At 48.3% G+C, this 24,938-nt stretch overlaps 1 protein-coding gene across 1 annotated transcript in view; it reads left to right on the plus strand.

Annotated features, from left to right (window-relative positions):
* Positions 1–3,359: 3,359 nt before the first annotated feature.
* Positions 3,360–24,938, plus strand: part of PPP1R1B (protein phosphatase 1 regulatory inhibitor subunit 1B) — a 72,454-nt gene continuing 50,875 nt past the window's right edge. Inside the window, exons 1-3 of the mRNA XM_056863859.1 lie at positions 3,360–3,444; positions 13,204–13,264; positions 19,181–19,203. Coding sequence (XP_056719837.1) covers positions 3,364–3,444; positions 13,204–13,264; positions 19,181–19,203 — 165 coding nt within the window. The 5' untranslated portion in view covers positions 3,360–3,363. The remainder of the gene's footprint in view (positions 3,445–13,203; positions 13,265–19,180; positions 19,204–24,938) is intronic.

The raw sequence follows: 24,938 nt of genomic DNA on the forward strand, positions 1-24,938 counted from the left end.
AAAGTGCCACTGGATTTTTGCTTTATTTTGCTCCGACAAACACAGCTGCCCTTTTGGGATACACTTGAGCCTTACTGCCCTGTCACATACCCAAGGGGTGAGAAGAGGTCATTGCTTTGTCCCTCTAGGACAGGAGGGTTCTTGCCCTGGAGGCCACTGTAGGATTGCCAACCTCCAGGTACCAGCTGGAGATCTCCTGCTATTACAACTGATCTCCAGCCAATAGAGATCAGTTCACCTGGAGAAAATGGCCGTTATGTCAATTGGACTCTATGGCATTGAAGTCCCTCCCCTCCCCAACCCCGCCTTCCTCAAGCTCCACTCCTGCCGGTGGTGAAGAGGGACCTGGCAACCCTAGGCCACTGGCAGTAGGGTTGCCAGCTCCAGGTAGGGAAATACCTGGAGATTTTGGGAGCAGAGCCTGAGAAGGGCAGGGTTTCTTCCAGGACCACCTGGAGATTGGCAACCGTAACTGGCAGTCAGGTGTACCACCTGCAGTGCAGGATGGTTTGCCTCGGAGACTTACCCTCCCCTCATGTGGCTGATGCAGATCGTGTCCATTAAACGTTCTCTGGGAGTTGCATTGCTCAAACTTAATCCTCAAGCTTGCACGGACCCATTTTGGATTGGGGCCACAAGGAACAGGAGCTTTCGCCTCGCCCTGAGAAATTATCCCATCCTGAAATTGCCTTTTCTTTGGACTTTTGGTGATGTAACCTAATTTCGTTCACACTTTTGGAATCCTAAGGAAATTGGACTTTAGATTTATCTTGGACTGTGAATAATTCCCAAGAGGGGACTGTAGTTGTGATATTGTGCCTTTGTTGTTAATATTATTATAGAACTTTCTGGAATTATTCCTTGTAGAAGTTTTTTATTTATGAGCCCTCGTGCTGTTGTTGGTTGCAACTACGTTGATTTCAGCATAGGTAACTTGGTTATTCAGAGTACCTGGAGGTTGGCAACCTTATGCAAAACCTCTCCAGGGCAGCTGTTCAATTTGTCTGTTATGGGCTAGTGACACCATCCCTCCCATCTGCGGCAAATAGTCCCAGGAAGGGCTGTCCTTTCTTATGCATGGCAGAACCACACAGGTATGTTTCAAAACACCCTGAGCAATTTCAACAATGACCTATGGAATTTGGCAAGTTGTCTATTAACAAAGTTAGCTTTAAGTGATCTCCGCCCGATTGTCATTCATAGCCGTAAAGTCCTTCCCCCACAGCTTTGGTGCTTAATTTCCAGGGTGTCGAGGCCAGGACTGTTTCAAAGTATTCTGTCACCTGAAACAAGATTCATCCACCCCTTCCCATAGAGGCTTGGCTTGGCGTGAGCCCAGGAATGAAACACCAGTCACCTCCTGTACTGCTGATGACTGGTAGAAAGAGGTGAACACATGAAACTGTTCCCATCCCACCCTTGGTCCATCAAAGTCAGTATTGACAACTCAGACCAGCAGCGGCTCTCCAGGGTCTCAGTTGGAAGGTCTTTCACATCATCTGCTTGCCTAGTCCCTTTAACAAGATGCCGGTGATTGAACCTGGGACCTTCTGCATACAAAGCAGATGCTCTACCACTGAGCCACGGCCCCTCCACTTGTGGACAACCAGCCCTGGTCAAACTTTAGGTCTTTTTTTGGGGGGGGGGGCTTTTTGCTGGCAAGTCACAGCTGACTTATGGCAACCCCGTAGGGTTTTCAAGGCCAGAGACGTTTGGAGGTGGTTTGCCATTGCCTGCCTCCGTGTCACAACCCTGGTATTCCTTGGAGGTCTCCCATACAAACACTATCCACGGCTGACCCTGCTTAGCTTTTAGATCTGATGAGATTGGGCTGTCCTGGGCTGTCCAGGTAAAGGCCAGGTCTCTCTGTGTGTGTAAAGTGCCGTCAAATCGCAGCCGACATATGGTGACCCCATAGGGTTTCCAGGCAAGAGACTAACAGAGGTGGTTTGCCAGAGCCTTCCTCTGTATAGTGATCCTGGTATTGGAGGTTAATTAAGGTTTTGGAGCTCAACAGCCTTCTCTTTTCCCCAAATGTGTAGGGGCTCAGCGGCTGCAATTATACCAGAGTCCTCTCACATCTTCAGTCATCCCTAGGGTTGCCAGGTCAGGGTTGGGAAATACCTGGGGGCGGAGCCTGAGGAGGGCAGTGTTTGGGGAAGGGAGGGATTTCAATGCCATAGAGTCCAAGTTTCTCTGGGGAACTGATCTCTATCGGCTGGAGATCAGTTGTAATAGCAGGCGATCTCCAGCCACCACCTGGACGTTGGCAACCCTAGTCATCCCCATTATTCTTTATTTGACAGCCAGTGTGGTGTCATGGTCAGAGTGTTGAAGTATGATCTGGGAGACCCCGGTTCAAGTTCCTGTTCTGCTGTGGAAGCTCGCTGTGCGACCTTGCGCCACTCACACACTCTCATCCTAACCTACCTCACAGGGTTGTTGGGAGGATAAAATGGAGGAGGAGCACAATGTAAGCTGCTTTGCGTCCCCATTCAGGACTAGGGTTGCCAGGTCCCTCTTCGCCACCGGTGGGAGATTTTGGGGGCGGAGCCTGAGGAGGGCGGGGTTTGGGGAGGGACTTCAATGCCATAGAGTCCAATGGCCAAAGCGCCCATTTTCTCCAGGGGAACTGACCTCTATCGGCTGGAGATCAGTTGAAATAGCAGGAGATCTCCTGCTACTACTTGGAGGTTGGAGCTTGGCAACCCTACTCAGGAGACAGGTGGGGTATCAGTGAAGTAAAGAAATCAAGAAATAATTTCCTGTGTTCTGAGACCTGCCCCCAAGGCAAAACAAAATCCAGGCTGGCGAGTGGGGCTTTTGCCCAGAAAGCTGCCTCCCACTGCCTGAAGTCCCCCCCCCCCAGCTTGCTGATGCACAAAAGGGTTAACGACCAGAGTGGTTGGTGTCTTTTATCTGGCATCTGTTTTAATGGGCACCCAGCCGAGGGCTTGTTAGGAGGCAGAGTCCTGATGCCTACCTGCCCTGGGAGGAAAGGATTAAATAATTCAGTTGCAGGGGAGGGAAGGAGGGAGTGAGACCCAGCGTCGCTCCCTTCCCCTCCTCCCACCCCCTTCCCACCTCCCCTTCTCTGCCTCCTCCTGCCCTCCCCTACCTACCTACAGTTCCCAGCCCAGCAGGAATGAGGTTGCTGCTCTGCCACCTTCAGTTCCCTTGCGCAGAGCCAGAAGTTGGCACAGGGCACTCCTACTGAGGGGCAGGGGTGGGGGCGGTACACCTTGCCAGAGGGGGTTGATCCAGAGGGTCTGGGAAGAGACCAGGAGGAGCGCCCACCTCCCCAGCTGCAGAACGGGAGACTTTCCTGCTGGGATCGGAACGGGCAGCGTGGCGGACTCCAGGATGGACCCCAAGGAGCGGAAGAAAATCCAGTTCTCGGTGCCTGCTCCCCCCAGCCAGCTGGACCCCCGGGCAGTCGAAATGGTAAGGGGGACAGATGGGGGGGGGAGGTCCTTCGGGTCAAGGGATGGAGCTGGCAGCGATTGCTTAGATCCCTCCTGCCAAATCTTTCACTCTTTGGCACAGATCCGCAGAGACCGAACGTGATGCATGCTTTTTGACATCAAGAAATGCAGGCAGGCAACTTCACTTCTCAGGGAAGGGTGCGGAAATATCAACAGGAGTTGCTTCCAAATGTTGGGGAAGTATATATAGGTCTGGAAAACCCATATTCTATTATGCATCTTTCCCTGTGGATATAAGGCGTCCTGTGCGTTGTTCACACACCAGATTTCAAGAAACACACACAGGCATTTAAATTGGTTAAGTACTGAGCGCTTGAGCAAACTTGTGAATATGCACCAAAAATGCATTAATAAGGTTAGACAAGGGAAAACTACACAGACAAAAATTGCGCTGTCTTGACGGGCGCAGGTGTGCACACTGGGTTTTTTTGTGCGCTCGTCCACATTCAGGCTGGATTCCAGAAATCAAGACCCATTCTGGCAAGAATTACCTGTCTCAGGCACTTTCTCACATGCATCTCTGTACATTTGCACACTCACAGGCATTCCTATAGGCACGGCGAACTCTCTACAGTTTGCACACGTGAAAACTTTTTCTATATGCTTTAAAAAAAAAACACGGCTCTTCTATACAAGAGTTATGTCCCGGGGCAGGGCTGAGAGGTAAATAGCAACCTTGCCAAAACGAAGCAGAGCGGGGCTGCTTGGCCGGGAGACCTCCTGGGGAATGTGTGGAAGCCACCTTGGAATGGAAGAAAGGTGGGAGGGAAATGGAAATAGTTTCTCAGACAATGCCAATCCAAGCCTTGTGCGCTTTCTCGTGTGCTTTTCTGTGATTCTCTGCTCAGACGGCTGCAAGGAAAGACCCTCATGTTGGTTGCTGGATTCAAATTCTTGGAAATGTTGGCTCGCGTTAAAAAGCAAAGCAAAGCAGGTTTTCTAGCCCTTATGGCTTGGAAGGTGGGCTTTGAAGTGTGTGGACGTTAGCCCTTGTGAAATCTCGAAACCAGCAAGAGGGCTGCCGCCGGTCAGGATTATCTTCGGGCAGGGGGTGGGGTGGGGCTTCAGTGCCCTGCATTACTGCTCCCGATGATTGTCAGATGAGAATAAATCACACTAAATCCACAAATACTTTGTAAATGCTCTGCAGATGTTTTACAGAACTCCAGTGTTCAGTGTTGGGGTCCCCAGGTGCAGAATGTATGTTTTTGTTATATACAATAGCCAAGGTGGTCTAGTAGTTAGAGTGTCCGTCAAGCGAGAGCCAGTGTGGTGTAGAGGTTAAGAGTGGTGGACTCTAATCTGGAGAACCGGGTTCCTTTCCCCACTCTTCCACATGAAGACAGCTGGGTGACCTTGGGCTAGTCACAGTTCTCCCCAAACTCTCTCAGCCCCACCTATCTCACAAGGTGTTCGTGGTGAGGAGAGGAAGGAAAGGAGATTGTTAGCTGGTTTGAATCTCCTTAAAATGAAGAAAAAATGGCATATAAAAAAACAACTCTTCTTCTTCCTCTTCTAGAGGCTGGGAGATTCAGATTCAAATCCTCTCTGCTGCTGGCTGACCTAAAGTCAGTCACTCTCTCAGACTAACCTACCTTACGGGGTTGTTGTTGTGAGAATAAAATGGAGGAGGGAAGAATGATATTGTAAGCTGCTTGGGGTCCCTAATGGTAAAGGTAGCCCCCTCTGCATGGGTCATTCCTGACCCATGGGGTAATGTCACATCACAATGTTTACTAGGCAGACTATGTTTATGGGTGGTTTGCCATTGCCTTCCCCAGGCATCTATACTTTACCCCCAGCAAGCTGAGTACTCATTTTACCAACCTCGGAAGGATGGAAGGCTGAGCCAACCTTGAGCCGGCTACCTGAAACCGACTTTCATCAGGATCAAACTCAGGGTGTGGGCAGAGCTTTGACTGCAGTTCTGTAGTTCATCACTCTGCGCCACAGGGCTCCTTACTGGGGGGGGGAGCAGGGTATAAATACCTGAGTAAAGTATATACAGGCCTAGCCATAGACTCTTTGTGGGTAGTATTAGTAGGGTTGCCAACCTCCAGGTAGTAGCTGGAGATCTCCTGCTATTACAACTGATCTCCAGCCGATAGAGATCAGTTCACCTGGAGAAAATGGCTGCTTTGGCAATTGGACTCTATGGCATTGAAGTCCCTCCCCTCCCCAAACCCCACCCCCCTCAGGCTCCACCCCAAAAACCTCCCGCTGGTGGCAAAGAGGGACCTGGCAACCCTAAGTATTAGGCAGGTTGCTGGCTGGTAGTCTTGGTTCCCTGTCCATAAAATATGAATAATGATGGTCCAAGACGGCAACTGCTACACGATGCTGGCTAGATCAAGGACAATGCTATCTACTTAAATATACGGTGTCTATTTTTAAAGCATATATAAACATTATCAACTTATATTAGGTTTGGGCATATGAAGGAATTGTTAGGCCCTGCTAGTGACATATTCCAGAGGGGCAGCTTTATTGGAGTGGAGCAGCAGAAGCAACGGAGTCCTGTAGAGCTTCAGAGACTAACAGATTAATTGACCTATAAACTTTTCTCTTTGTCCAATGCATGAAATGTTATCCTCAGCTAGCAGAGAGAGATATATGAGCACAGGAAGGGCACTGAAAACAATGGCTCTCAAAGGCTGTGGAATGCTTCTTCCATGTCACGCCTCTTACTGATATCTCTTAAAGGCTGAAAGGCCACACTTTAAAATTTTCCTTTGTCTGCATGCATGTATATATGCCAACGGAAGATAACGCTTCACGCATCTGACGAAGTAGCTGCTTGCCTATAAAATTTTATGTTAACGACAGCGGTGCCCTCTTAAGGAGAGTTCCACCCTTCTCGGTCAATAGTAGGGTTGCTAGGGTTCTCCCTGGTCACCGGCAGGGGATGGGGGTAGGGCTGCCAGATCCAGGTTGGGAAATTCCTGGAGATTTGGGGATGGAGCCTGGGGAGGACGGGACCTCAGTGGGGTGCAATGCCACAGAGTTTGTTGTAGGGTTGCAAGGTCTCTCTTAGCCACTGGTGGGAGGTTTTTGGGGTGGAGCCTGAGGAGGGGAGGGACTTCAATGCCATAGAATCCAATTGCCAAAGCGGCCATTTTCTCCAGGTGAGCTGATCTCTATCGGCTGGAGATCAGTTGTAATAGCAGGAGATCTCCAGCTAGTACCTGGAGGTTGGCAACCCTAGTCTGTTGGCCCATAAACAGTTTTAAAACCAACAGGATCATCCCTTGGTGCCCCGGCTCCACAAGCACACCAAGCGGGAGAAGGTTTAAAGATGTATTATTCAACTGAATAACAGGCTCTACTCTAAAGGCAGAAGCAACTATTTTTAGTTCAGCATAAAATTATATACTTGCATAGCTGTCAGTCATACCATACATCATCTTTTCCTACCTTATACATACAATGTCATGCTACACCCACAACATACCTCTTCATACATCCCATGATCAGAAAAGGGAGGTGATTATGCCTTTTAGGGTGGGCAATTTACTATTCTAATGAAGTAATGCCTCTACCTCTGTCCTTGGACAAGATAGTGACCTAATCCACAAATTAGGAGGACAATGAGTGCTTGGAGAGTCTTGTGGGAGACAGGCACACACTTCAATTTTCTTATCTCTGGTCTACTTGCAACTGCATCTGAAGCTCCTACATCTAAAGAGTCTCATCTATGTTTCATTTAGGGTTGCCAGGTCCCTCTTCGCCACCGGCAGGAGGTTTTGGGGGCAGAGGCTGAGGAGGGCTTGGTTTGGGGAGGGGAGGGATTTCAATGCCATAGAGTCCAATTGCCAAAGTGGCCATTTTCTCCAGGGGAACTGATCTCTGCCAGCTGGAGATCAGTTGTAATAGCAGGAGATCTCCAGCTAGTACCTGGAGTTTGTATGGAAAAACTCACTATACTGTTAATGTTAGATGCTAGAAAAGAAACAGTATAACTAAATAATTTCAAAAATGCAAAAAGTGTATTCTTAAGACTAAGTGCAAAAACGCAGTACGAGGACAATGTGATTACATATATATACAAAAGGTACATATATATACAAAAGGTACAACTATATACTAAAATAGGAACAATGTAAACATAAACTTAATAGCTATCTCCAAACAAACAACGCAACAGTCCAATAATGTAGAATGGAAATCTTCACATCCAAATTGGGAAAGGTTGCTCCATAAAGGTAAGTAGCAATAATGAAGACCGGAGAGAGGAAACGCTATCCCGGATACATATAGGGCTTTCACCAAAGCATAGCTTCATCAGCCTCAGAGTCTAACGCAAAAGACTTGTAGTGACCCATCTGGGAGGTTTATATTTCTTTTAAGTCACACAAACAACCTGATAATGTGAACTCTCTCCGGTCTTCATTTTTGCTACTTACCTTTATGGAGCAACCTTTCCTACGGTAATTTGGATGTGAAGATTTCCATTCTACATTATTGGACTGTCGCGTTGTTTCTTTGGAGATAGCTATTAAGCTTATGTTTAAATTGTTCCTATTTTAGTATATAGTTGTACCTTTTGTGTATATATGTAATCACATTGTCCTCGTACTGTGTTTTTGCACTTAGTCTGAAGAATACACTTTTTGCATTTTTGAAATTATTTAGTTATACTGTTTCTTTTCTAGTACCTGGAGATTGGCAACCCTAGTTTCATTACTTCTGAGCTTCTTGTGTTAACCCGCAGCTCAGACTTTAATCTATTTGCAGACGTGTTCACATTCAGTAGTTCTATTCTGCATTAACCCTTAGGTCAGGCCTAAGTCTACCCTCCAAAGCAGCCATTTTCTCCAGGGGAACTGATCTCTGTAGTCTAGAGATGAGTTCTCATTCAAGGGGATCCCCAGGTCCCACCTGGAGGCTGGCGTCCCTATAGGGTTGCCAACCACCAGGTACTAGCTGGAGATCTCCTGCTATTACAACTGATCTCCAGCCGATAGAGATCAGTTCTCCTGGAGAAAATGAGCGCTTTGGCAATTGGACTCTATGGCATTGAAGTCCCTCCCCTCCCCAAACCCCGCCCTCCTCAGGCTCCGCCCCAAAAAACTCCTTCCAGCTGCAAAGAGGGACCTAGCAACCCTACATCCCTAGTCAATGGGCTGAGAAGGGTGCATCTCTGTGGCACAATAAATCTGCATAATCTTTCAAGTGCCACAAGACTTTGCTGTGTTGGACCTCCCTCAGGCAGCCAGCCTGAATTCACCAATCTTTAGGACCATCCACAGGGACTGCAGGCCTTTGCTGTTTCCATTTAATAGCTAGAGGAAATGAGGCTGAATGATTGGTCACCCAGAAGGAAAGCTGTGTGGGAATAGTGTATCCCAGACTCCCGTGCAGTTTCCCACTCCAATGGCAGGGTCACCTAAAGGGACAGAGAGCTCTAGGAGCAAGGAGTCCCCCCTCCCAAGCTTGGGTTCCGGTGTGCAAGAGACCCTCTGGCCAATGCACACTTCAAGCAACAGATGAGCCTGCTGCTGTAGGGTTGCCAACTCCCATTATTACAATTGATCTCCAGATGGCCAAGATCTAGGGTTGCCAGGTCCCTCTTTGCCACCGGCGGGAGATTTTGGGGGCGGAGCCTGAAGAGGGCGGGGTTTGGGGAGGGGAGGGACTTCAACGTCATAGACTTCAATTGCCAAAGCGGCCATTTTTTCCCAGGTGATCTGATCTCTATCGGCTGGAGATCAGTTGAATTAGCACGAGATCTCCTGCTACTACCTGGCAGTTGGCAACCCTACCAAGATCAGTTCCTCTGGAGAAAATAGCTGCTTTTGAGGGTGGACTCTATGGCATTATACCCTTCTGAGGTCTTGCCCAGGCTCCACCCCCAAAATCCCCAGGTATTTCACAACCCAGAGCTGGTAACCCTAGGGTGTGGTCTGGGTAGGGTTGGCAACCTCTAGGTATTAGCTGGAGATCTGCTATTACAACTGACCTCCAGCCAATAGAGATCAGTTCACCTGGAGAAATTGGCCGCTTTGGCAATTGAGGTCTATGGCATTGAAGTCTCCCCCCTCCCCAAACCCTGCCCTCCTAAGGTCTGCCCCGAAAACCTCCCGCCAGTTGCAAAGAGGGAGCTGGCAGCCCTAGGTCCCGGGCTGGGTGAGCAACTGTCCTCCCCCGCAATGGCGGGTGGGGGGGAAAGAAGAGGAAGAGCCAGCAGTGGCTGTGTGCATCCGCCCCCTCTGGGGCTCAGGGAGCAGCCAGCTGGCTCAGCACCCATGCCTGCCCCCTTTGCACGGGGTGAGGGCCTCCCCTTGCATGGGCCCGGTCGGGGATGGGACCAGGAGATGGTAGTGGTTTGCCCAGGGTCCCAGAGTCACTAAGGGCAAAACGGCATTTAAAAATACTGCAAGGACCCCATCCTGATTGGGCCCACGGCACAGCGGGTTGAGGCACTGTGGTTTCCCTGCCTGTTTCTTTTCAAGCGCCGAAGCGACTGCACATACACGCGCACATGCAAAATCATGAACACTTGCGGCCATTTGGGCATTTGCAACGACGGCGGAGAGGGAACAAGAGCACCCCCGTCTGCCCCGCTTAGGGTTGCCAGCTCTGGGTTGGGAAATACCTGGCGATTTTGAAGGGCGGAGCCTGAGGAGGGCGGGGTTTGGGGTGGGGATTCAATGCAATAGAGCAGGGGTGGGGAACGTCAGGCCCGGGGGCCGTATAAGGCCCGCAAAAGCGTTTGGTCTGGCCCTTCGTGGGTCCTGGCAGATCTCTAGCTCAGAAGGATCTAAGACTGGTGATCCGCCCCCTCCCACAGACAGGAATAGCCTCTATTCAAGGCGGATGTGTTTGTTTTGCCGAGAAAAGGAACCTTTTTTCTTCCTTGAAGAAGAGTCATTAGCTATGGAGCTGCTAGAACTGCCCAAGAGTATAGCAGGCTAATTTTAAGTTGATAATTTTGTATGGCCCGCGAATGATATTATAAATATCTAAATGGCCCTTGGCAGAAAAAAGGTTCCCCACCCCTGCAATAGAGTAATGCCAAAGCAGCCATTTTCTCCAGGAGAACTGATCTCTGTCTCCTGGAGATCCGTTGTAACAGCCACCACCTGCAGGTTAGCAACCTTAAATATGCTGCAGGCCAAATCAGGATCAGGCCCTCGCGGCATTTTTATATCCCTTTAAAATGGCAGCAGGGGGCCATGGATCAGACCTGTGGATGCACTCAGGTGTCGTTTGCCCCCGCAGCACCCTAGCATCCGGGCCAGTTCAAGGTATCTTGGAGCCTTCCAATGTAGCCATTTTCTCCAGGGGAACTGCTCTCTGTCGCCTGGAGATCAGCTGTAATAGCGGGAGATCTCCAGCCATCACCTGCAGGTTTTCTCTCACATTGACATGTGAACTAGCCACTGAGCAGACCATGTCGAATTCCGAGGAAGATTCATAATCGAAACAGGAAGATTACCGAATCCCTGTGTTGCTTGCACTCTTGATACAGGTCAAGGGAACCTATACGCAGAACTTGATGTCCAAGAACGCATGCTACACAGCACGTCGTTTGATTGCCTTGGAGGCTTGTGCATAAGACCAGCTTCACACTGGCTTTGGTCTACAATATGACTGCTTGACTTGGACTATTTGTACTACTATATATTTTTTTTCTGTGTACTGTTGCACTTTGTACTTTGCACTTTGTACTTTACAGTCAGCATATTTCTGACTTTTTAGATTTTGTCAACAACGTTCACTCTTTGCATTTACTTGTGCTACTGCCTTTCTGTTGTTTTTTGCTTACTACTGCTTATCGCCTGCAGGTTGGCAACCCTAGCCCCAAACAAGGGACACCAACATTCCCAGGGGCCATGCCTCCACTAACAAGATCTCAACCAAGCCCCACAACAATGTCCGTGGTTGCCAACCTCTAGGTGCGGCCTGATGATCTCTTGGAATTACACCTGATCTCCAGGTAACAGAGATGAGTTCCCCTGGAGAAAATGGCTGCTTTGGAAGGTGGACTCGATAGCACTGTACCCCCCTGAGGTCCCTCCCCAAACCCCACCTTCCCCAGGCTCTAACCCCAAATCTTGAGGAATTTTCCAACCTGAAGTTGGCATCCCTAGCAATGCTGCAGGGATTGGGTTTGGATAGGGTTGCCAGCTCTGGGGTGGGAAATGCCTGAAATTTGGGGGATGGAGCCTGAGGAGGATGGGGTTTGGGGAGGGGAGGGACTTCAATGCTATAGAGTCCACCTTCCAAAGCAGCCATTTTCTTCAGGTGAATTAATCTCTGTTGGCAGGAGATCACTTGTAATAGCAGGAGATTTCCAGCCACCACCTGGAGGTTGGCAACCCTATGTTTGGCCCTGGTTGGTGGCAGCAGGGCACAGAAGGTGATGCCTGTCACTTCCTATGCCCCTGAAGGCTGGGAGGAAGCTGAGCCCCTGCATTTAGCTGAGCTCCTGCCTAGCACACATTTACTGTCCTGAATGCATGTCTCCTCTTCTTCACCCTGACCTTTGTAGGTAGCTGTATTGCAGACATCTCTGACCTGGATAGCCCAGGCTAGCTTGATCTCGTCCGATCTCAGAAGCTAAGTAGGGTTGACCCTGGCATGTAGTTGGATGGGAGACCTCCAAGGAATAACAGGTTGAAAACGCCTCCAGGGTCACCATAAGTCAGATGTGACTTGACGGTAAAAAGAAAAAATATATTGCAGACCACTTGGTACCAAATGGATCTTGGGCTGTGCTTGGGGGAAGGGAAATGCAATTCCTCGACTATGCAAGGAACAAGCCTTTTCTACCTTCCTTCAACTGGCTCTTGACAGAGTAGTGTCAGCAGAGAGGGGAGGTCCCTGACCTCTGAGATTTACTGTATCATTTTCAAAAGCACAAAGGTAAGGGGAGAGCAAGATTAGCCCCAGAGATTGTTTCATATCTCATATCTCTTATATCACATCATGTAACAAGAGCATACAAAATTATCAGGAGTTGACCAGCATACTTCCCCTTCCATTTTGATTTTTAACGTGTGCCATTTTAAAGCATTTTTTCCTCCCGGTTTACAACTTTGTCCGTGCCTTGGGCAGCTACTGGAGATCAGATCAAGTTGGGTCCCATCAGCTTTCCCCCCTCAGTCACTCCAGATCCCTTTCCTCACTGCAGCCTGCCTACTGTGTGGATTTTGTCTAGGAGGATCCTTCCTTTGATCCCCAACATAGCCCTTTGGGTGGTGAAAAGGGGGGCCATTCCTCCCTTTTTACACCAATGAGCAAAGCTGGTAGGATCCAATCCGAGGTCTCCCCTGGAATGTAGGAGGTCTCCCCAAGCCAACTGAGCAGCCTCTGTGTTCTTCATCCAAGGATGGACTGAGGCTTTCTCTCTCTAAGACATGTGCAAAGCAAAGGCAGGTGCCCCGGGAATTCTGGCATCCCAGGTAGGTGTCTAGTTTGCCTCTAAATTTGGGCTGTCCATAGACAGGAAATAAGGGAAGGGCCAGTCAAAGGCAGCTTCTGAAGTTCTCCAGAGCTCTGGTGCAATAGGATAAGCGGTCTGTCTCTCAGAAGCATAGAACTCCCAAACAGCCTTCAGGTGCATCCCCTGAAGGAGTGCATTGCAGTAGTCTAGTCTTTAGAAAGACAAAAATGGCAGGTCTGGAGAGATTTGAAAAACCCAGTCCGAAAACATATGTGTTGCCCACAAGGAGATGAGAAAGAAAAACAACCTTCCTTCTGATTCATTTTCTAGATCCGCCGGCGGAGGCCAACCCCAGCTTTGCTGTTCCAGCTGTCGGAAACTTCATCCCCTGGTGAGTTTGGATTCTTCCAAATTAGGTTGGAAGGGGGAAGAGGGAAAGGGGGGGGGCTTGATGTAAGGGAAGGGTCCTAGTTAGGGATGCCAACTCAGTTGGGAAATTCCTAGATAGTTGAGGATGGAGTCTGGGGAGGGTGGTGTTTTGGGAGGGGAAGGGCCTCTACTGCCATAGAGCCCACCCTCCACAACAGCCATTTTCTCTAATGGAACTGATCTCTGTAGACTAGAGATCAGTTGCAATTCCAGGCAGCCCTAAATTCATGACTGAGGTGAGATTTGACCTGGAGATGTTCCAGCTTATTTATATTCTCAACCTGGTTAATTATCTCTCCCAAATATAGAGTTGCCAGGCCCCTCTTTACCACCGGCAGGAGGTTTTTGGGGTGGAGCCTGAGGATGGCAGGGTTTGGGATGGGAAGGGACTTCAATGCCGTAGAGTCCAATTGCCAAAGTGGCCATTTTCTCCAGGTGAGCTGATCTCTATCGGCTGGAGATCAGTTGAAATAGCAAGAGATCTCCTGCTACTACTTGGAGGTTGGCAACCCTACCCAAATAACAAGTTCTTAAAACAACTGATCTCCAAACCTACACATAAAAACAGATATTCAGAAGTGTCTTCTGTAGGAAAAATGCAAACTAAAAAAGAGAAGAAAATCCCATTTTGTCCCCTACTTTCTCATTCACAACTAGGGTTACCAACTGGCCAGTTTTCTACCAATATGATTACTCCCCTCCTCCTCTGGCTGGTTTCCAGCTGAGAGTTTTCATATAAAGGAAAGGGGGGTTGGATTTTATAAATTTACTGCCTTGTAATCAAATTTTCCCTTTCATTTTCCCTTTCATTTTCCCTTTCATTTTCCCTTTCATTTTCCCTGGAGGCTTTTCTGTGCATCAGAAGCAGCTTCTCAAAACACTGCAGCTGCCCTTTCTGCTTCCCTTTCACTAGCTGATATATGCTCAGCCACAGGGGGGGGGGGGTCACCTTAGATGAATTAGTGATTTCTGTCAACTCCGCCCTTTGACCCTCAGCTTGTCCCTGGTGCATGGGCTCTGCCCTTGAAACCGTTGGTCCTGCCCATGGGTGAGTGGACCCTAGGCCAGGCTCCATCCCTAAGTGGAAGCCCAGTCTTTGCCAGATGTGTGACTTCCATGAGTTGACAACTCAACCCACAACCAAACCAATCTCTCCTTCTTGCCAGTTTACTTAATGTTTTTCAGAAGGATTGTCCCTGGAGCTGTGTTTTTCATTTAGACATCAGCTGGAAAGTAAGGGTTCTGTTTTCTAAAAATGATCTTTAATTTTTATAAATCTTATATGCTCATAGCTCCTTGAGATGCCCACCTTACCTTTTGAGACCTCAGCATCTGGAGCCGAGGAGGTCCTGGAGGCAGTTTTGCCACTCCCCAGGTTGCTGGCAGAACAGCTCCTAGCTCTCGGTAGCTCTTTCTCCCAACAAAGACTCTGCTGTTGTGCAGGGAATGGCACGAAGTCTGGATGGAATTTTTTCTATTCCACAGGCTGGTTGCCATCCAAAGAACATTCCCTCACAAATCCTCCAGCAAAGTTTATGTGGCCAAGACACATTCACAGAAAGAATAGAGCATGTCCCACTTCTTGGTCTTAATTTCACCTGTGGCTGAAATTTTCTGTGGCTGGCCGTTTTTCAAATTCCAAGACTGGCTCTGAGAACTGAAATGAGACCATCTGATATGCATACACTCTCATTTCTTCTATTCTGGAAGTTCTACTTGAAACTCCAGATGTTTTGTGGGTAATAAAAAAGAGCTTTACACATGCTCAGAGATATGAAGAAGAGCTGATTTTTATATGCCAACTTTATCTTTTAAGGAGAATCAAACTGGCTTACAATCTCCTTCCCTTCCTCTCCCCACAACAGACATCTTGTGAGGTAGGTGGGGCTGAGAGAGTTCAGAGAACTGTGACGAGCCCAAGGTCACCCAGCTGGCTTCATGTGTAGGAGTGGGGAAACCAACTCGGGTCACCAAATTAGAGTCTGCCGCTCATGTGGAGGAGTGGGGAATTGAACCCAGTTCTCCAGATTAGAGTCAACCACTCCTAATAGGGTTTCCGGTTCTCTTCACAACCGGCAGGAGGTTTTTGGGGCAGAGCCTGAGGAGGGTTGGGTTTGGGGAGGGGAGGGAGTTCAATGCCATAGAGTCCAATTGACAAAGCAGTCATTTAGTCCAGGTGCACTGATCTCTATCGGCTGGAGATCAGTTGTAATAGCAGGAGATCTCCAGCTAGAACCTGGAGGTTGGCAACCTTACCTGCCAGTGGTCAGGGGGACCTGGCAACCCTACCAGGGAGCCACTATTTGTCCCACTGGGAAACCTATGCCTATCCCTTCAGTATTCATTTATTTGCTTTTGTGCCCCGCCCTCGCTCCCCAGCCAGAGATCTGTTGTAATAGCAGGAGATCTCCAGCTAGTACCTGAAGGTTGAAGGAAAATAACAAGCACTGATGGCTACTAGAAACATCAGTAAGACTTTTTATAATTCAGTCATAAAAATCAAACCTTATACAGTGAAACAGAAGCAAACAAAGTCCCGTGGTGAAAATAAATTTCGCCAGGTGAGGTCTCCCGGTTGCCAAGTTCCAGGTGAAGGCTGGAGATCCGTTCACTGGGGCGGCACTAGCGGCATGCCAAGCCGCAGATGAAACAGGTACCGCAGGCAAAGGTAGTTGCAGATCGATATTGGCTGTATATAGCCGAAGAATTTTGAGCCAAAACTTGATTTTAAAGTAAATTGTAACAAAAACTGGGGCTAAATTGCCCTGTACTTTGAGGAGAATTTCCTTAGAATATTTTAAGCCCGAAATAGGATTCCGGTATTTTCCTATTTCGCTGATGCTTTGTCCATCGGGCTTAAGGTGGCTTGAGCTAGTATATTTGGCTCAAATGCCAGTGAATAATATCACATCTGTCATGAGGAAGGCTTGTAGCATCGGCAACTACCTTTGCCTGCGGTACCTGTTTCATCTGCGGCTTGGCATGCCGCTAGTGCCGCCCCAGTGAACGGATCTCCAGCCTTCACCTGGAACTTGGCAACCAGGAGACCTTACCTGGCGAAATTTATTTTCACCACGGGACTTTGTTTGCTTCTGTTTCACTGTATAAGGTTTGATTTTTATGACTGAATTATAAAAAGTCTTATTGATGTTTCCAGTAGCCATCAGTGCTTGTTATTTTCCTTCAACTCTGTTATTATAGCACGAGGGACGATTTTTGAATTGTAGTACCTGAAGGTTGGCAACCCTAGCTCCTAACCACTACACCACACTGGCTCTTCTTATTGCTGCTTCATATCTGTGAGGGCAGAACCCAGGCATTGACTGCCAATTGGTGAACCATGAGTTGTGTCCCCATGCCTAGACATTCACACTGGTTAAGGACAAACACATCTCACTAGGTCAAGAAACCAGCCGCCATGGGCTTTGGGTGACGGAGACGCTGAGCTTCTGTAAACCCAAATCATGGCTTTGCATCTTAATGCCACACCATTTTAAAGAGAAAACAAAATTGTACCAATCTGGGTCCTCGGGAGTAGTCCAGCTAATCTTGGTGCCACCTTGGGTACGTAGTTCTGTTGCCTAAGAGTAGTAGAGTTGCCAACCTCCTGGTGGTGGCCAGAGCTCTCTCACTATTACAACTGATCTCCAGGCGATAGAGATCAATTCACCTGGAGAAGATGGCCGCTTTGGAAGGTGGACTCTATAGCGTTATACCCCACTGAAGGTCCCTCCCCTCCCCAAGCCCCACCCTCCTCAGTCTCCACCCCGCAAAACCTCCATTTGCCATTCTTTTCTTCATGTTTGTTGATGTTATACACATCCTGAAATGCAGGGCACCATATACAAGGTGTGAGCCATGAGTCATGTTTTAAGACACGGGGACTAACTATTTTAACCTAAAGCCACACAGAATAAAATGCTTTTCTATATATTTTTACCTTGTACAACATTTGTGTATATGTCAGGAGGAGCCAGCGTGGTGTAGTGGTTACGAGTGGTGGTTTGGAGCGGTGGACTCTGATCTGGAGGACCGGGTTTGATTCCCCACTCCTCCACAGGAGCGGCAGAGGCCAATCTGGTGAACCAGGTTGGTTTCCCCACTCCTCCACATAAAACCAGCTGGATGCCCTTGGGCCAGTCACAGGTCTCTTACAGCTCTCTCAGCCCCACCTACCTCACAGGGTGTCTGTTGTAGGGAGGGGAAGGGAAGGTGATCGTAAGCCAGTTTGAGTCTCCCTTAAGCGGTAGAGAAAGTCAGCATATAAAAACCAACTCTTCTTCTTCTGCCGCTATTGTAAAATTGTGTATGTATGACCACTGGTCATTTTATGTACTAACATCAACTGTTATGTGTTGGTAATATTTGTAACTATGTTTGTGCTTTTTAGGAAGTCTGTATTTTAGGCCCTGTGTTTTTAAATACAATTGTGCACAATATATAATAAAAATAGATTAATTGGTTGTTACATTAGATAGTGTTACATTAGATAGTGGAAACCCCTTTGGTTTCCACTGTTTGTTAGTGCACCTTGTTCTAAGTTCTAAATAATTGCGCTGGTGGGGCATCGCCTCCTATGTGACGCATGGCAGATCTAACAGGGCCATTGCTAAAAAGGAGCGGATGCTCCAGCCCCATCCATAAATCCAACCAGATGAGTGGGTGGTCGTTTAAAATATAATTGCTGGGAGGCTGCTTTGTGCAGCACAATGTTTTTTAAATTTCTTCTTGCTATGGTTTGCATAGGTGGCAGCATCCAGACCACCCAAAACATGGAGCCGTACATTCAAGCAGTTTGCCATCTGGATCTACCGGCCCTGGGCAGCTGTGTTTCAGAGGGCCACTCGCCCAGATGCTTGCACAGATGAGCTGGGTTGTGGGGCCATCGGCACCGGTTTGCCGCAACAAAATAAAACAGGACCGCAGGAGCACTTTAAAGACTAACTGGTTTTTTTAATCTAGCTGAAGCCTTGGTGAGTCAGGGCGCATGAACTCTGCATCTGACAAAGAGAGTTCTGACTCATCAAAAGCTTCTGCTGGACAAATTTTGTTAGTCTTTAAGGTACAGCTGGACTAGGGTTGCCAAGTGCCCCAGTGGTGGGGGCCAAACCCTCCAATCCACCCGGTTGCCCTCCGACCAGCTAAGGGTTGGCGGGCAAGTGTGCATGTGCACCACGTCACTTCCAGTTTACACCTGGAAGTGCCGCATCGCAACAGGCCTTTTACCACTCAAACTGTGAGTTTGAATGATAAAAGGCCTGTTGCGTTGCAGGACTTCCAGGTATAAACTGGAAGTGATGTGATCGTGGCGACACGCACACGATCCGAGCCTCAGCTCCGCCCCAAAAACCTCCTGCCGGAGGAGAGGGGGGACCTGGCAACCCTAAGCTGGACTCCTGTCATTTCCTGCATGGCTACTCATCTGGAATGATGCAAGGTTTGCTGAAGATGCTGATAAGTTATGTTGAACATTTGGAATTGTGACATGGCTTGGTGGGCTCAGAAGCTAGAGCCAGCCACAAAACAATCGCCACAGCTGCACCGGGCAGATCCTTGTGCTGTGGTGGCAGCTGCTGCCAAAACAACATACGTAAAAATCTGCACGGCCAATCATATCTCCAATAGTCAATCAGAAGCGGGACTAGAGCCCTACTTGGCCCCTCTTGTGTCCTAAAAACACTTGGCGGGCACCAGAAAGGGTGTCGGCAGGCATCATAGCACCCATGGGCACCATTTTGAGGACCCCTGCTCTAGAGCAAGGAGCATTCTTTAAAAACAAGAGACATCTTGCAATACTATGAGAGGTGTCCAGGTTATTTGCTTTGACTGACCATATGATCTTTTTTTCCCCTTGTTTCCTGTGTCGCCCTCTCTACAGAAGATGAAGCATCCCCATACCAGGTCAGTATCCCAGAAGCCTCCAGATGGTGGGCTAAACTGGAGGAGAAAGTGCATGGAAAAGGCTGTGTCTAGATAGCAGGTTTAAGCAGTTTTCAGTAGCCATTTAGAATCATAGAAGCATAAGAGTTGGAAGGGACCACCAGAGTCATGTAGTCCAACACCCTACACAATGCAGGAAATTCACAACTACCTCCCCCCCCACACACACACACAGTGACCCCTGCTCCATGCCCAGAAAATGGCCAAGATGCCCTCCCTTTCATCATCTGCCTTAAGGTCATAGAATCAGCACTGCTGACAGATGGCCATCTAACCTCTTCTTAAAAACCTCCAGGGAAGGAGAGCTTACCACCTCCCAAGGAAGCCTGTTCCACTGAGGAACCGCTCTGTTAAAAAATTATTCCTAATATCGAGATGGAAACTCTTTTGATTTAATTTCAACACGCTGGTTCTGGTCCGACCTTCTGGAGCGACCTTCTGGAGTAGGGCAGTGACACTTACTAAGTGGCGTGGGAGCAAGATGTGGTTCTTTGACATGTCACCTGTGGCTATTTGGAGCCCTGTTCCCCAGTGTGGCACCTGCACCATGTTTAGGATTGCCAGCCCTGGGTTGGGAAATACCTGGAGATTTGAGGGGTGGAGCCTGAGGAGGGAAGGATTTAGGGAGGGAAAGGACTGCAATGGGGTATAATGCCATAGACTCTACCTGCCAAAGCAGCCATTTTCTCCAGGTGAACTGATCTCTGGCGCCTGGAGATCAGTTCTACTTAGGGTTGCCAACCTCCAGATAATAGCTGGAGATCGCCTGCTATTACAGCTGATCTCCAACCGACAGAGATCAGTTCTCCTGGAGAAAATGGCCACTTTGGCCATTAGACTCGATGACATTGCAGTCCCTCCCCACCCCAAACCCCGCCTTCCTCAGGCCCTGCCCCCAAAATCTCCAGATATTTCCCAACCCGAGCTGGCAACCCTAGTTGAACTCCCAGGATGTCTCCAGCCACCACCTGGAGGATGGCAACCATACCCATGTTCCAGGACAGTGGGCAAGGCATCTGCCTGGTGAGGCTTGTTTTTGGTGGCCCCCACCTTGGAATAGCCTCTACTGGAGGAAGGCTTAAGCTGCAAGTCTCCTTTAGGTGCAGGTAGGGCTGCCGACTTCCAGGTGGTGGCTGGAGATCTCCTGGGATTACAACTGATCTCCAGGTGACAGAGATCAGTTCCCCTGGAGAAAAAGGCCACTTTGGAAGGTGGACTCTATGGCATTATATCCTATTGAAGTCTCTCTACTCCTCAAACCCTGCCCTCTTGAGTCTCCACCCCCAAAATCTCCAAGTATTTCCCAGCCCAGAGCTGGCAATCCTAGGTTGCCTGGGATGGAAGTAAATGTGGCTTTTAAAACTGTGGTTACTTTCAAATATGGCTTTCTGTGAGCCATAGGATGAGTACCACTCCTGTAGAAAATCCTGGGAATTGTAGTTCTATGAGGGATCTCTGATGGAGAATTCTCAACATACACCCTTGCCAAACTATAGTCCGCAGGATTCTTTGGGAGGACCTACAACTGTCAAACTAGTATAAAACCAAACCCGTATGTGTTGTGGAAGGGTGGGGGGGAAAGTGTGTATCTTTCCTTCTATTGCAGAGTTTCTTTCCCACAAACGTTTTATCAGTGAACTTTCCCCCTGTGTGATCCCTGGATGTCCCGTGGACATTTGTTGCAGGATCGCAGCACCTAAGGACACTCTCCTAGCACGCTGCAGCCTTGATCCATCTTGGGCTCTTGCACATCTGGGAACGACGCTTCAGCACGGAACCCCCACAGCCCGTCTGGTTGACGGGTCACAGGAGAAACCCTAAACCACATGTCCTGTCGTTAACCGTCAGAGAAGGCAAAATGAATCATTGTTCGGAGCTTGTGTGCTCACATCAGTGACTCATGGAAGAAACAAAGGGGGAGTGGGCTTTTTGGAAGGTGAATCATCCTTTCTTTAAGGCACCCTTTAAAAGCCAATCTTTTTGTAGGGAGCGTAAGATTGAAAAGAGCCTGCAGTTTTAAGTCAGAAAAAAGTGCGGATTTTCCACAGGGGCAAGAAGTGATGCGTAAATTTAACGCCCCTTCCTAGCCAAGGGTTCAGGCTTTGCCCTGAGATTGGCCAATTTCAGCCTTTGGGAGGGGATCTCCCTTTTGAGGGCCCTGCCTTGGGTGCTATGTTTAATTTATAGCAATGTTCTATTTTTCAATTAATGTTTTTTAAACAATACAAATCTATAACACACTACTTTCACTCCTCATACTTATTCAGTGCTAGTAGAAAAGAGCAAGAGTCCAGTAGCACCTTAAAGACTAACCAAAATATTTTCTGGCAGGGTATGAGCTTTCTGAAGAAGTGAGCTGTGGCTCACGAAAGCTCATACCCTGCCAGAAAATATTTTTGTTAGTCTTTAAGGCGCTACTGGACTCTTGCTCTTTTCTACTACTGCAGACAGACTAACACAGCTACCCACTGTGAATTATTCAGTACTGTATGCTACACAGATGCCCTTCCTAGAAAGCATTGGCTCTAATGTCTGCAAGAAGAAGAGTTGGTTTTTATACCCCACTTTTCTCTACCTTTAAGGAGTCTCAAAGCGGCTCGCAATCCCTTTCCCTCCCCCTTCCCACAACAGACACCTTGTAAGGTCAATGGGGCTGAGAGAGTTCGGAGAGAACTGTGAGGAGTGGGGAAACCAACCCGGTTCACCAGATTAGAGTCTGCCGCTCATGTGGGCACTCCATTTATACCCTGCCTTTCTCCCAAATGGAACCCTAAGGAGTTTATATCATTCTCTCATCTTCCATTTTATCCTTACAACAACCCTGTCTGTGCAGCAAACAGCTGTTAAAAAATGAAGACAGCCTTTCCCCCATTTGTTTTGGATATCAGTTGAACTGGGATATGCAGGGCTACACTGCAAAAGCTGTTTGTTTGTGGTCAGGACACCTTTGGGACGGAGAATGTGCCCTAAGGTGTGGGAAAGAGGGAGAAGCAGATAGGGTTGCCAGGTCCCTCTTCGCCACCGGCGGGAAATTTTGGGGGCGGAGCCTGAGGAAGGTGGGGTTTGGGGAGGGGAGGGATTTCAATGCCATAGAGTCCAATGGCCAAAGTGGCCATTTTCTCCAGGAGAACTGATCTCTATCAGCTGGAGATCTGTTGTAACAGCAGGAGATCTCCAGCTAGTACCTGGAGGTTGGCAACCCTAAGTACAACCCTAGAAGCAGAGTGTTTTGGGCTTTGAAGCTGGGAAGCACAGGTAGATCTCTGGGGCAGGGCAGGCTGGGAAGATGCGGCTTTCTTGAGAAGTCGTTGGAAAGATGAGGAGACACAACGAGGCCTCCCAGGCTGTTGCTCTGTGGCTCTGCACCAAATGCCCTTTGCTTCTGGGGCTGCAACTGAGCTGCAGGCTTCTCTGCCCTGGAAGACCTTGGAGTTTACCCAAACACCAGCAACAAAAAGTGTCCACTGCAAAGCCACATCTGCGCACTACTTTCCCTGTGCACACATACACGCACCACCTGCAGAGCAGGCTTATTTCTGCCGGCATTTTCCCCTGACTTCTCCTTGATCTTCAGTCATATTAAATTCCTCTGTAATGCATGGCAAAATGCTACAGTGGAATGGGATGGGGAGGGGGGGTAAATCAGCAGCCAGGAGCTTAGTGCCTTTGAGAAAGCCTGGCTGCATTTCAAGCTCACCCCATGACTTCTCTGTTGTTTTATCAGATTATCCCTTTAATTGGCGGGGGGAGCTTGCCTCCCCCACCCCCATTTCCCATTTGGCAGTTTGTTTTTTGACAAAGGTAAAGTCCTTGGCAGCGGTCAGACAGAATATGGAATGTTCCCACCACCACCACCACCACACACACACCTGTTTCCCAGTCCAAAATAAGAAGAATACAAAAACCCAGAATACAATCCATATAATATCTTTTATTAGGACCAACTGAATGACACATGACAGTGCGCGGGCTCTGAGTTCTCCAGGACTTCTTTCAAAATAAAGAGAGTGGTTAACTTTCCCCCAAAATGTAACAGGATCTGGGTTGCAAAGCTGGAGCAGATAGGTGAAGATGGAGAAAGGCTAACCTGGTTATCGACCGGTTGAAGGGTGTTTAATTTAATTAATCAGCCTCCTTTTTAACTAACCCATTCCATAATTAACAGATTCCATTGAAAATGACTTGCACATTGGTTGAAACAGCGGTCTATTTTTAGGTACTGAAAGAAGTGTGAGAACTTGCAATTAAATACACAAAAGCGAATGCGCTCATTGTTAGAAGAGAACATGTCATTCCGTTTCTTTCCCTGCTCAAACGTTTTCCTTTTTATTCCCCTTGAGAGCAAAACTCCAGAACCAAAGTAGCTCACAAAATTGAAACGTGTGAACTTAATTCTTAGCCCCACTGATTAAAAGTTGCCATCTCTGATTTACAAGGAGAGCCTCAGTTGACTGATGGCATGCATATCCCCGGTTAGACTTTCACTGTGGAACCAGGGCCGGCCCAACCACTAGGCAAACCTAGGCAACTGCTTAGGGCACCAGATTCTGAATGGTATCAAAAAGGTGAGAGAAGCTTCCTCTATTGGTATGAAGGGAAGCTTGGTGTAAACTGGCTTCTAAAACCTCCATATCTGTTGACTCTGTTCTTCCATAGCTTCCGTGATGGAACATGAAGGGCTTTTAAAGAGCTCATCTATTTCTATTTATAAATTGTTAATTTTGAATATCCAGTGAGTAGAATTTCCATTCTCACTTTTCTCTCCATTGAAGGGGGGGGGGATCCCTAAAGGGGAAGGCACTTTTCATAGGTGGTAAAAGTAGGGCTGCCAACTCCAGCTTGGGAATCCCTGGAGATTTGGGGAGGGTGGTTTGGGGAGGAAGATCAGCAGGGATGTGATGCCAAACAGTCAACCCCCTGAAGCTGCCATTTCCTCCAGGGGAACTGGTCTAAAACTGAAAATTAGTTGTAATTCTGGGAGAACACCAGGCCCCACCCAGAGATGGGCAACCCTAGGCAAATATTTCATGAAACAGGCCCCCTGTTTGGGCTCCGAACTAGGTTGTTGCATCCAGAAAGTAACTAATCGAAGTCTGATTCCAGCAAGTTTTTTTTCATGAGCCTTGGAATGATAAGTTACCCAAATAAAATTTCCTCCCAGTTCCAGATCTGAACCTACGGGGTTGACTGTAGAAATGTCTTTATTCTATGAAAGCACGAGAATGGATGCAGGATGAAGCCGGTATCACTAAGTAAACTGTCCTTTAGTGAAAGTGTGGTTGATAGATGGGAATGAAGAAGCCATTTGAAAGTTACATTACTGAGTAAATTCTGAGGCTAATGGTGCTAGCAACAGCAAATGGAAAAATGAAGGGCCCTTGAACAGGAGAGGGAAGAGAAGGGACCTCTGTTGGGATCCCCCCTGTTGTAGACCAAGCAGGTAGACCAAGCTAGGAGGAAGTGGAGGTGTTTATGGGGAAAATGTGTGCTCATCCCAATTCCCATTCTTGGGCTTTGGGATAGGGATGCCAGCAGCCTCCAGGTGGAACCTGGGGATCCCCTGGAATTACAGCTCATCTCCGGACTACAGAGATCAGTTCCCCTGGAGAAAATGCCTGCTTTGGAGGGTGGACTCTGTGGCCTTGTACCCCACGGAGGTTTCTGTCCTCCCCAGGCTCCACCCGCAAATCTCCAGG

Source organism: Euleptes europaea, chromosome 18, assembly GCF_029931775.1.
Source record: "Euleptes europaea isolate rEulEur1 chromosome 18, rEulEur1.hap1, whole genome shotgun sequence".
In the NCBI taxonomy this organism is placed as follows: Eukaryota; Metazoa; Chordata; class Lepidosauria; order Squamata; family Sphaerodactylidae; genus Euleptes; species Euleptes europaea.